Here is a 13408-nt window from a genome sequence, read left to right as displayed (position 1 = left end):
AGTGAGAGGGTCATATTTACATAACTTCATATATTTCATGTTTGGTTGATCTACATATTCTACCAAGGGCATTTGGAAAGTAAGGGCCGGTCAATTGTTAATGAGTAAGAATAGTTTCGCACATATGCAGTCAGTTAAAGTGAATCACTGGGAAGCCATGCATAATTTTGTGAGCCCATTTGATTATTTTTGTGGAAAATTAGTTAAAAATATCAATGCAACCTAAAAACCTGCCAACTATGATTTGGACGCAATCACAAATAAAAGGCGTGGTCTGGTATCTTTTTTTTTTTTTTTTTTTGCATGATAATGTACACCCTTCACTGCATAACGCCCTTCTGAACTGCTTTGATGTTTGAAGTGGGGCTTGTAGGATCATACACCATACAGTCCAAACTTGTATCCTAGCAATTACCACTCCTTTTTGCTCCTCAAACAGTTCCTGCAAGCAAGCTTTCAGCATTTTATGGATGGCAGGAACTTAATAGCAGTAGCAAAGAATTAATTGGCTGTGTTCATTGGGAACAATTTACCTGATATTGGCATAGAAAAACAGAATCACTCTTCTACAAACCAGCATGGTGATTACATAGAGAAATAAAGGTCGATTGGCAGTTACTTTCCAAATGGCCTCCTGGTAGCAAATGTGCAACATGCATTCCGGTTCCTGTGCTTTTAATTTCACCAAGTATTCATTTTTATTTTATTGGGTTATTTTACGATGCTGTATCAACATCTAGGTTATTTAGCATCTGAATGATATGAAGGTGATAATGCCGGTGAAATGAGTCCGGGGTCCAGCACCGAAAGTTACCCAGCATTTGCTCCTAATGGGTTGAGGGAAAACCCCGGAAAAAACCTCAACCAGGTAACTTGCCCCGACCGGTATTCGAACCCGGGCCACCTGGTTTCGCAGCCAGACGCGTTGACCGTTACTCCACAGGTGTGGACCCAAGTATTCATAAATAAATAAATGTCCTATATTAAATTAACAAGTTTTTTTTTTTCTAAAAGTTCTGATATTAACAGTACAGAGCTGTGGAGAAATGAGTAATGTTATTTAGACAAACACTATAATTTTTAATTATTCAGAAAATAAAGGGACGTAAGGTAACAATCCCCAATCCCAAAATACTTGGTAAAATTGAAAGAGATTATTTGCAGAGCAACAATAGCAATAAAGTTCGCTTAACTTGTATTAATAAGAAGACAGATAGATGAAATCAGAAATTCACCTAACATAGCATCCAGTAAATAATCAACATCTGATACCCACCTTTTTATTCAATATATGTACTGCTTATTTAACATATTCAATATATGTACTGCTTATTTAACAATGTTAATGAAAAACTAATTCACATCAAGTAGTGTTTGGAAATTGACTTATAAATACAAATTAAGTAATTAAATAAATACATGACTAAACAAACAAATATAAATAGATCAGTAAATTAGTAATATATTGTACATTAATGTGTACTAATAGAATAATACACTGCACCACATTAAAAAAAAAAAAAAAACATTATTTTAGCTACTTAAGTGTCTGGTGGTGGTAGTTATGTTGATAATATATATATTTACCAAATGAAGATGTTAAAACATACTTTATATATTATATATCGGTAACTAAAACCATGGAAACATTTGTAAACTCCAAAGTGTTAATTTTGCTGTTTGTTTTCGAGGTCTTCTAGTTTAAGAACAAATTAAACTATGAATAAAGAAATTGCACCTCAAAGTTCCATACCGCCACTTACGGAACTTATTTCCGAAGACATTGTGAGCAAAAAATGTCAGATAAACATGTGTCTTAATCTCAATATTTTCAGAGTTACACTAATTTGAAATTGTTAGTAAAATACCTTTTTTCTTTAGTTTTAAGGGTAAAAGAATATTACAAATAGAGAATGAATTATTTAGAAGTATCATTCCTTTAATTGGCTAGTGCATCAAAAGAGATGGGGGCATTTTAAAGAGGTATAGTCATGTCGCTGTTATTTCCGGTGTGACTCCTCCCCTTTGCTTACGTCTTAGGAAGTGAAGGCTCTATAAAGTCTAGGTAGGTAGTATCGTTCGCCATTTTTATTCTTTCGTTGCTGAGCTACCAGATGAGGAATCTATTTGCTTCACCGTTAAACATTATCATGTCGTAGCTCCTATGATAATAAATCAAACGCACTGTAATTGAGCAAATAATTGAGCGGCAAATAACATCCTCGTGTGATTTCTGTGAACGCCAACAAAAGAGCCAAAATGGCGGGCGATTATATTAAGTATTTATCGAGCCATAGGATATTCATTACGTCATCAATAGCGAATGACAAGACGCACACATTTAAATGTAGCCGACCTGCAACGTGATTGGCTGCCGGAAATAAGAGCGAGAGGACTATAATTTAAAAAATATATATATTGTTTATTGATGTCATGATAAATAGCAATATGTGTCTCTTATGTATCAATGTTTTGAATGAAGTTCATGAACACTAGAAAAAAGCATTACAAGTCTCAAAATAAATCAACATTGCCCCACCTAGTATTGTAGTCTAAGGGCAAGAATTTTCTCCCTATCAAGGCACTCCCATTTCTCTTCTCTTTCTTTTCTTCAGATCTTCTGCAGTATAATTATTTTCCCATCCTTTCTCACAGAAAACTCTCACGGGTTCTCTACTAGAGCCAGACACTAAGCATAATGTAGGAAGATGCTGTGAAGGGGACATAGCACAACCAATGAAGGGGATTTCACCTCAGTTCAACTATGCAAACGAGTGGGTGTACAGCAATATTACTTGAAGATTGCCCTCCCGACATTGTACATTTATTTATTATTACTTGTTTTTTAACCTGCATTCTATGTAACATAATAAACTCAGGTGTACTTTAACAAACATAATCATCCTTGGTGATCTAGTTGCTGTACGCATTTGGTTATAATAGAAAAATGCTGCAAAGACAATGAGAAGTGATTTTCCATTGAAGCAAGATATAGTCAAACCCCTCTTTTACATTTTTCAAAGAAAATTTTTCGGTTATCCAGGCACATTTGCCCAGTTGTACAATCGCGGAATAAATCTCGAAATAGTTATTCGTGGAATAGCCTAACTGTAGAATAAATGGACTATCGTGTTGCATGACGTTCGTTTATTCCAAGGTTACCTATTCCATAGTTAGCCGAATTGGAACAGAGGTTGGCAACACTTTAGATGGTGTTTTGTTTATGAAGTGCAGTAATTGTTTACACTATTTTGTCTACGGAATTTATTATAAAGAAATGAGTAAATCAAAACGAATTAGAAATCAGAACTATAATATTGAAGATACACTTAAGCTAGTTGAGATGGTGACTGATTATCGGAATGTGCTGGAAAACAAAAAGACCGATGCCATAACCTCAAATCAAAAGGTAAGAGCATGGGAGTCTATCGCTGGGTTATTAAATGCTGAGACAACTACCTACAGAAATGCAGAACAGTTTCGTCAGAAGTACGATTCAATAAAGAAAGAGGCAAGGAAATATGCAGCAAAAAAGAGACAGTATAGGCTCCAGACGGGCAGAGGTCCTGCAGATACAGTTAAAACAAATATGTTATTTGAAAAAGTAATTACTTGAAATGATCAAACTCTCTGCGGAAGGACACGACAGCATAATGATTCCGATGCTACTTTCATGGCAAGTGAATTAAATAGTGGTTTCGTCTTGGAAGAAATTAGTGTAGATGAGCCAATAGAAGTGACATTAGAATCTGCCTCAGACGCAGTGACTGCTATTAACGTTACGAATGTTCATGATGACACTGGTCCTTGAGTAGGTCAACTGTGGAGTAAATATATTCCACAAATGCTGAAATCTCCCTTACATCCCGCTTTACAAGCAAAGACATGTGCAAGTGTGGAACAGGAACCGATATCTAGTGACAATGGCATGCAAAACATATCTCTTCTTTCATCACATGAAGAATCTTCTTCCAAAAACATATCATCATATTCATTTAATAGGTCAGGTCTATGCCTTATTTTATTTTCTTTCCGCATTCTCAAAAATACATAATATAATAATTCATCATCACTATCGGAATTATTGACGTCTAATGCTGTGTCATTTTATATTTTATTCTCTAGATAACGATTTAACAGCGACTGAAAGCATGGAATAGCTTATTCGGGAGATAACCTCCGAATAATGCACTATTCCGAGTTTGTACAACACATTTCTCACGTAACCATGGAATTAATTTTAACAGGACTTTATTCCGTGTTGGTACAACTGGGCCTAATACCCAGATAATCAAAAGTTTGCTCTACAGTTGAACCCCGATTATCCGTCACCCTATTAACCATTCAGCGGATTATCCGACTGTCTTTTGCTCACCCTTTTCTTTCTTTCTTTGCTGCGGAAAAAGTACAGTAGCCTATGTGGTACTATACCTTATATTAATACCCATTCTTTTCTAGAGTCTGTTATTATAAGCATTTATCCTTACATATTACTACTCCCGGCAATAGGAACAGTTACCGGTAGGCCTACTTGAAAGTGTTTTGCCCAAATTGTAAAATAGTCACTACCTGCTTTCAAAGGAATGGTCCCAAGAATTTCAGCAAAATTTATAGCAAACCCGTGCAGCATTCAGTCCTTATTCTACTGTTCCAGTGGCCATGCTTAATAGCTTCTATGCAAAATATCTTCCACAGATGTCAGAAGTGTTTTTTCTAAGTATCGAAATAAAAGTACAAATAATTGATCAGTTTGGGAAAAGAGAAACTGAGGCACATCTCGCACCAGAATAAGAGATTAGTGTTACAAATATGCGCGATTTAATTAAAAGCAAGGATAAAGTGTATAAAGTCTGCAAATCTACAACAGGGAACCTCTACTATTCCTATCTTTCAGCATAGAATCAATGTAAGGAATTTACATGGCCCTTATAAACACATTGTTGACAACCGGACTTAGAGTGAATTTCTGATTAACTATCTAGCGTGTTAAACACAATACCATGGAGGAAATTATGAGGCTGTGTTGTCCACTTAATTTATGAAAATATTTTACGGTACGGATTATTCGATTTTTTTAATTAACCGTCCAGTCCATCCCCTTGATTACCACGGATAATAGAGGTTTTACTGTAGTTAAATTTGAACCATATTGGAATCTGGTTAATACAATATTATGTGTTAAAAAGCAAGAGGTAATGGATCAACAACTTGGAACTGATGGAGAAATGGAGTAATAACTATCACAAAACAGAAAGTAATGTTAATTTTATGAAGACATTACATAACAATTAGAGGCACATTCCAATAACGAAGTTGCTCAATGAAAGAATATTGTTTCATTGATCTCTGTGTATTAGAAATGAAACTATTTCAATGAATAATGCGCCAACAGCTGCACAAACGATTATTCTGTAGAGCTAATATAAAAAATCACTTACTTCATCAGAAGAGCACGAATGTGTGTGTCTGACACAGTGGGGAACATAGCACTGATCTTGGAAACTGACTGTTCAGTGTCAGTTGTCATAGTAGTCTCCATGGTACGGGCTGGAGAAGCATATAAGTTCCCTGGAGCCCCTACTGCTCTGCCAGGCATGGGGCTGGGTCGTACATTTGTCAAGTCCTACACAAACAATAGATATATTAACATATGTTAAATGCGAAATTAAATCAAAACATGCACATGGAAGGAAAAAAAATCTTGAACAAACAGAACTGAACAAAATTACACCAAATTATTGGTATGTCTTATATGAAATATTAAATAAACAAACATATTAATGAAATGATCTCCTTTACAGTGAAATACTCACCTTCTTTACTAGCATTAATATTTGGCACACAAACAAACCACTTTTAAGCATCACTATTAAGTTACCATTCCTTATTAAAAATGAACTTAATGTAAAAGTCATGTTAAATGTATTTCATATCTGATCACCTCATACATGAGCATTCTTTTAAAGGGTAATGGGTGAAATTTCTATTTCATACATTTTTCAAGCTACTTTCTTGATTTTTTGTTCACATAATCATGGTGTGATAGATAATGATGTGGTGAAGTTTCACTTCTTTGAATCAATTAGTTTCAGAGTTATTAACAAAAATATTATGAAAAATGTTGTTGTTGTTTTCTAATGCCAGGCGTTCGACAATAAAGTCATTTGACCTCTTGCACTCCAATATTTTTCAAAGATATTATCATGACCAGCCACTGAAGCATAGATTTTGAGATGTTCCGAATCCATTTCTTGGTTTGAGTTGCACAATGGACAGTTAGGGGACTGATATATTCCTATTCTATGCAGGTGTTTGGCCAAACAATCATGGCCTGTTGCCAATCTAAATGCAGCTACAGACGATTTTCGTGATAAATCGGGAATTAACTGTGGATTTTGATGCAGAGAGTTCCATTTTTTCCCATGGGATTGTGTTATCAAATTTTGTTTGTTCAAGTCTAAGTATGTAGATTTAATAAATCTTTTCACAGAGTAATATGTAGATTTAGTAACAGGTCTGTAAGTAGCAGTGCTGCCCTTCTTTGCTAAAGCATCCGAATTCTCGTTTCCCAAGATTCCACAGTGGGATGGTATCCATTGGAATACAATTCTTTTATTGAGTGATATTAATTGAGAGAGCATTTTAGTTATTTCTGCTGTTTGAGATGAAGGTGTGTGTTTAGAGACAATTGATAGAATAGCTGCTTTGGAGTCTGACAATATAACTGCATTTTTAAATTTACTGATGTGGCATAGAAGATTACTAGAAAAATGTATGTATTTTAATGTTTGAGTAAAATGTTTGAATTTTTTTTTTTGCAAGACCTGTGGCATATTTAGAAAAATATCACGCATCAATTTTCCTAAATCTTTATTACAAAAGTGGGAAAAAATTTTTATAACCACTGCATAACTAAAAATTGAAATTTTCCATTGTCGCTATAAATATTTCATTTTTTATTTCAAAAAGTATTCATTTAATCATAAAACCCATGCACTATTTTGTTAACCACAGTGTACAGAACATGCAGTAAAAATATCATGTACCTAGCATCAAAATTGTAAGAGCCTTTACACTTCGAACATGACGAAATGTGTTGAAAAAAAAAAGTGTATGAGAAAACAGCTTGTAAAATTTGAATGGAATTGAAGTTCAAGGGTGCTGCCATTTATATATTGCGTAACTTTATGCTTTCGAGCGCTGCAGAGCACTGAAACTTGCTCAACATATGAGCCGTTCAGAGCAAAAGTGGTGTAAGTCAAAATTGGTTACTGAGGTTTAAAGTAAAATTTCTGCAAAATACAGCGCAAAGTAGCAATTAATATGTCCTTCTTGCTATCCACTGACTACTAATAGTTTAAATAAATTGAATATTAATTGCTACTTTGCCCTGTATTTTACAGAATGTTTACTTTAAACCTCATTACCCATTTTTGACTTACACCACTTCTGCTCTGAATGGCTCATATAAAAAAAGAGAATGCTGATTCATTTTTACAAGACACCAAAATGCGATTTTTTACTGAAAATGACCAAAATTTCACCCCATGAATATGCATTTATTTCTTTTAAGAAATCACTGAACAATATTTTCGGTGCAAGGAAAATCTGAAAGCAGAACAATGCATAAATAAAAAAAGATAATAAAATAGTGGCGAATAACTGTATCATTGCAATGATAGCAATCTTCAGTGTCCAGATTCTTTTAGCTATGAAAACAGCTACGGTACCTCCAATGAAGTTGGGGGATTAAGGCAAGTCCAAATTACATGAATGAATGTGGAACTGTCTTAACAGAAGATATGAGAATGGGATAAAAAGTAGATCAAAATTCTTCTGCACTGAAATTCGTCCACGTTTTATGTTAGATTTATGAAGCAAATTGGCTCTGTACAGAAATAGATTATGCATTAGAAGGTCCTGGATTCAGTCTCTGAAAAAACAAAATTTTCCATCTCGCCATAACCTTATACATTTCTCTGAAATTGATAGAATCCCTTAACCAGGGTACTGTATCTTAACATTCAAGACTGATGACTGTAAACTGTGTACATTAGAGCTCAGATCTACTGATACACATTCATATAAGTTACTATTTAAGTTTAAGGATACATCTTGTGACACATTACGATGAGATGTCTACACTTCTTACCTTGTTCCTTGTCCTTTTATAGGCAGCCAGTTTATCACAACATCTAACATCAAAAACATCAAGATAATAAGTGCTATGAACATCACTAGAAACATCCATTAACGCAAGCTACAGAATATTGGTAATAATCAACATTATACAGTGCGATCATTTCCTTGATGGCCCGCTGCAACAGGTTGACAGAGAATGTCGCCCATGCAAGCATGGCTATTAGAGAACACTGAGTGTTTAGCCATGATTCGCAATTCATATTGAGAGGTCGTAAGTTGTTAGTGTTTATTTACATAATATAACAGTAAACCCAAAGTAGTACACAGTAGAGTAACAGATATTTATGTAAGATGAGTCATCTGGAGAAGAATGTGATGTGTGCAGTAAGTGCTTAAAGAATAACAGAGGCCATTTTCTTTAATGATACAATTAATTCTGAATGATACAGGAAACAAATTCTGAATCCTTTCCTCGAACACTTGACTGATATGTACGTCGATATGTGCAATCTTCCAATATGATTTCGCAACTGCTCATACATCCACAACTTCAATATACTAAATAAAAACAGTATTTGAAGATATGATTATGACCATTGAGTTTCCTCATTTAATCAATCTCCTGCGATTCATCTCTGTGCAAGAATCTGAAAGATATGATTTACAAAAGCAATCTCATATAATGGAGGAACTAAAGGACAATATTCAGAAGGAAAGATAATCATTTCAAATTATGAACTTCGCCATGTAAATAATTTTTACGAAAACTTCCATGAATGTGTCTGACCAAGAGGTTATGTCGCAGGATTGTCGAAATGGGGGAAATCAAGTGACAATTACTTGCTGAACTGGGTCCTTATTTATGTCTTGAGAGTGTAAAATGTCGGAAATGTATTAATACATACAAATCAGCTTAACACATGAGAAATCACTTAGAAAAATAAAAATCCACTTAATAATAAATAAATCAGTGACATTAAATAAATAATTCACTTCAAAATCATAAATAATCCTCTTTATACAATGTAATCTTAGAAGTTTTAGTTCAATGGACTACTGATGTTATTTAGTCAACTGCCCGAAGACAGTCTGAACCTCACAAGTGATACCAACAAGGCACCACTTGGAATGGAATTGTTCCTCTTCTGACACAAGTGAGATGTACTGCCTGATAATACATGTACATATCAGCCAGAACCTCAATCAGAGATGAATGAACTACTCTTCAGTAATAATTCTTCTCAGGTTCTCAGCCAAGTGAGTTGGAGAGTTGGACTGTTGCTTCCAATCCAACTCATCTGACTCAGAACCCGAGAAAAATTATTCCATTTCCAATGCCGGGAAAGCCTCAAGTCCTATATTACTCTTCAATCCCTTTTTTGCCTTCTTCTCAAAACAAAATTTTACACATGCCTTGGTAAGAATGTTATATTTTAACACAACAGTACATTTTACAAAATACAAAAATATGAAACATATGCACCTTTATAAATCTACGTCTCCCAGAATTTACATCCCTGAAACGTAAGCCTCAGAATTATACCCACAGTTTAATTTCATTGTTCTCAGTAGTTTGTATTGAAACGTCTCTCAGAATTTATATCCCTAAAATGTAAAAGTTACAGTCATGCTAAGAACATTTCTGCTTATTTTGCCTCGTTTTATTTTTCTGAGTGACTTCCCATATATAGCTCGCGCAACAAACGATTACCGAAATGCAATGGTTGCATTGCTGTCTGTTTTGACATGTGTATGTAGGCACGTCAAGGGGGTCGAGAGGTGCAGGCAGATGGAAGTACTGTCTCTTTCAAGAAGATGAACAAATGAGGACATCGCTGTGGAAATAAAGAATGTAGCAAGAGAAAAATTCGAAGCTAATTAAACGCGCAACATATGTTTATAAATGAAGTAATAATACCGTGCAATACAAGACACGTATTCACATGCAGTGGAACAAAAACAAAGTCGTAATGTAACTATCACAATGCAAGACTGATTCTATCGATGTCATTTCTCTTCCGACTGCACTCTTGAATATTTTTCAAGCAATCTTGTGACCTTTCCTGTCACCTGCTCTTCCTTATCGCAGTGTTTCATTCGCATTCCTTCCATCGGTATTGCCTGCTTGCGAGACCTATAGCAAGTATATTCTATGTGTATTAAAACATCTCCCAGAATTTATATCCCTAAATTGTAAGATTGCAAGCATTGCCAGCAATATCTACAGGTACATATCAATTCTGTTTGGTCTCTCTGTCGCGCCCATATGATCAGTGTTCTCGTGTGTGTGTCTACCAACCACGCAGCTGCTGCTAGCAGATCGACATCACGGAAATAATCGCTTTGTATTATGCCAGTCACAGAGACATACAGTACCTGTTACACTTTCGTTATCAACCATCTTCACTTCCAGAGCTTTTTCCAACAGAGACGGATACAAACACCCAAGTGCGTGAGGAGTGAGAGGTGAGACACAGATCTACTTTGAGGAAGACACAATACAAAAAGGAAGATTGGGTAGCACACTCTTATGTATCAATTTATAAAAACATGAAATTTCTTACGATGAAAAAGTAATGGAATGGAGAAAAATTCTCTCTGGCACCGGGATTTGAACCCGGGTTTTCAGCTCAACGTGCTGATGCTTTATCCACTAAGCCACACCGGATTCCACCCCGGCGTCGGAAGAATCATCTCAGTTTTAAGTTCCAACTCTTGGGTTCCCTCTAGTGGCCGCCCTCTGCACTACGTCATAGATGTATATGAACGTAGGACCGAAGTCCACACATGTGCTGATGTGCACTCGTTATAAGTGACTAGTTGGCCGGGATCCGAAGGAATAAGCGCCGTCTTAAATCACGAAGTGATTTACGCATATATATATTATTTTAATGTACCGAAGTACATATGATATTTCCATGCAGATATTCTGCATCACCATACAATGAAAGAGTAATGGAACGGAGAAAAATTCTCTCCGGCGCCGGGATTTGAATCCGGGTTTTCAGCTCTACGTGCTGATGCTTTATCCACTAAGCCACACCGGATACCACCCTGGCGTCGGACAGAATTGTCTCTGATTAAATTCCAACTCTTGGGTTCAAATCTCGGCGCCGGAGAGAATTTTTCTCCGTTCCATTACTCTTTCATCGTACGGTGACTCAGAATATCTGCATGGAAATATTATATGTACTTCGGTACATTAAAATAATATATATGAAATTTCTTGCAAATCTATAAAGATTAAGGAAACATAGAACACTCTCCTTCACACTTTCTTCAGCTTTAGGAATGGGAGCAGCAATATATGTTTAGGCATTCTCATCTCGAGAATTTGTAAAAATTAAACAGAATAAAGGAGCAGGAGAGACAAGCAAAGGTAGTACTATGTTACACAACTAATTACAGTAATTTTTTCAGCTATTTCATCACTCCTATTTTGAGAATAGGACAATAAAGATCCAGACTGAATTAGAATTAAACTCGTTTTAGGCAGCCTGCATTCCTCCTATAAAATCTGTGACTTTATGAAAACGAAACAGAGCTCTAGCAGTCTCAAATTTATTTTCAACGAGGTTCTTTATATCGTCCAATTTTCTTAATGGAGAAAAAACTGATTCCGGCAGCTCCTGCTACTTTTTCAGCAATTCTCTTATACTGTAATTCGTCAGATTCATTGTTCTTAAACATATATACTGTGACAGCAGGCCGAATATTCTCGTCGTTCCTGGCCGCTTTGGGGAACTTCGTGCGCGTCCGGCAGAAGAGAGGGAGCGTGAGGAGGTGGCGCGGCATGTGGCGAAGGGAGAAGGGAAGAAAACCGACTGCGATGGACGTAAAGGAAGACTAGCCGGCGCGAAGCAAGAGGGGGAAGCTGGAAGTTTCGAAAAGTTACACGAGCCGGTTGTTGTAACGAAACGTCTAGAAATCGAAAAGACGAGAACATGTAATTTAGTAATAAATACAGGACGCGAGGAGAAGCGAGTTCAGTTTTTGGACAGCAAGCCAGTCAGTCTTGTGTAGCAGCAGTGAAGCCAGCTTCGAGACCGAGTTCAACTTAAGTGTGTCCGCACCTGTGGAAGGGTCCTGGTGAGTGCAGCATATCCAGAGTCTTTGGTTCGACGTGCAGTGGACCGCAGTTGGGGGACCTGAGTTCGAAGTTCAGTGGACTGTCTCTGGAAGTCTTGGGTTCGATATACTGTGAACTTGAGTGAATGAGCTAGAAGAACTAGCCAAGGCATACGAACTGTAAACTGACAGTTTTGTTTGTAAATAGTGCTTTGTCAACATTAGTTGAGATTAGGAGTACATTGTTGTTCTCAATAGTCCAAGTGAATTGCCATTGTCGTCTGTGGAGTGCAATAACGAATACCGTGTTGCTGTGCGGAGTGGAAATCCCATTGTTGACGGGAGTGTTTAAATTAAATTATAGAAAGTGATTATTCTTGTTGTAAATAAAAACAACATTGTTGTGTGAAATAAAAGTCACAATATGTTACAGAAAATTGGGTTAACTTTGTAATACTTCCAAATTTTGATTAAAATAACTGATATATCTTTCTACAATACGTTTATACAGTAAGTAGAAAGTTAAAAGATTGAACAAAAATAGTTGAATTCAATTTTCAAACTGATGAAGTAAGTCACTTGAAACGAATTAGAAAGTCATACAAAGTTTCCCCAATCAATGCTAGAAGTTAACAGATGATATCTTCTGAATGTCTGCCACTCACAGCACAAACTTCATAAGTGGCAGGATACTCGATTGTCTTACTAATATTTCGTGATAATCATACGAGTTCACACATAATTTCCCGATGATTCACTTTAACACACTGTGCATGCAAACTCTTCCATCACTGGTAATATTAAACTGGCTCTTACTTTCCGAATACCTTTCATAGTATATACTTCATTCCTTTGTACAAACCTCATCTTCAGCAACCCAGTCTGACTGAAAACACATGATAACAGTAAAGGAAACTTTTAAATGATATTCCTCAACTACATCAATACATTTAATTAAAGTCAGAGAGGTTAATATGCATGCACAAAACATTTACCTGATGACTATATGGGGCTGGACTTTGGAAAGCTGGTTGTGGTGGGTACTGGGAAGAATTTGAAGGGTACACATGGTAACCTCTGGAATCTGGAGACCCGTGCTGATGTGAAAGCCAATCGTTAGATGCAAAAGACAAGACACAGACATTAGAATAGGTACAAGTACCAAACGTACAAGTATACGATTCAGTGTAAAGCTGAA

At 36.0% G+C, this 13408-nt stretch overlaps 1 protein-coding gene across 4 annotated transcripts in view; it reads right to left on the bottom strand.

Annotated features, from left to right (window-relative positions):
- Positions 1-13408, bottom strand: part of LOC138697623 (uncharacterized) — a 55572-nt gene that overhangs the window by 30198 nt on the left and 11966 nt on the right. For 3 of the 4 annotated variants that reach the window (XM_069823026.1, XM_069823028.1, XM_069823029.1), the window contains exons 3-4: positions 13206-13307; positions 5439-5623 (exon numbers count right to left, since the gene is read on the bottom strand). In XM_069823026.1, the coding sequence (XP_069679127.1) occupies positions 5439-5623; positions 13206-13307 (287 nt within the window). The remainder of the gene's footprint in view (positions 1-5438; positions 5624-13205; positions 13308-13408) is intronic. The other variant, XM_069823027.1, reaches the window with a different exon arrangement.

This window comes from Periplaneta americana, chromosome 4 (genome assembly GCF_040183065.1).
Source record: "Periplaneta americana isolate PAMFEO1 chromosome 4, P.americana_PAMFEO1_priV1, whole genome shotgun sequence".
In the NCBI taxonomy this organism is placed as follows: Eukaryota; Metazoa; Arthropoda; class Insecta; order Blattodea; family Blattidae; genus Periplaneta; species Periplaneta americana.
This window is presented reverse-complemented; position numbering and strand designations above follow the sequence as displayed.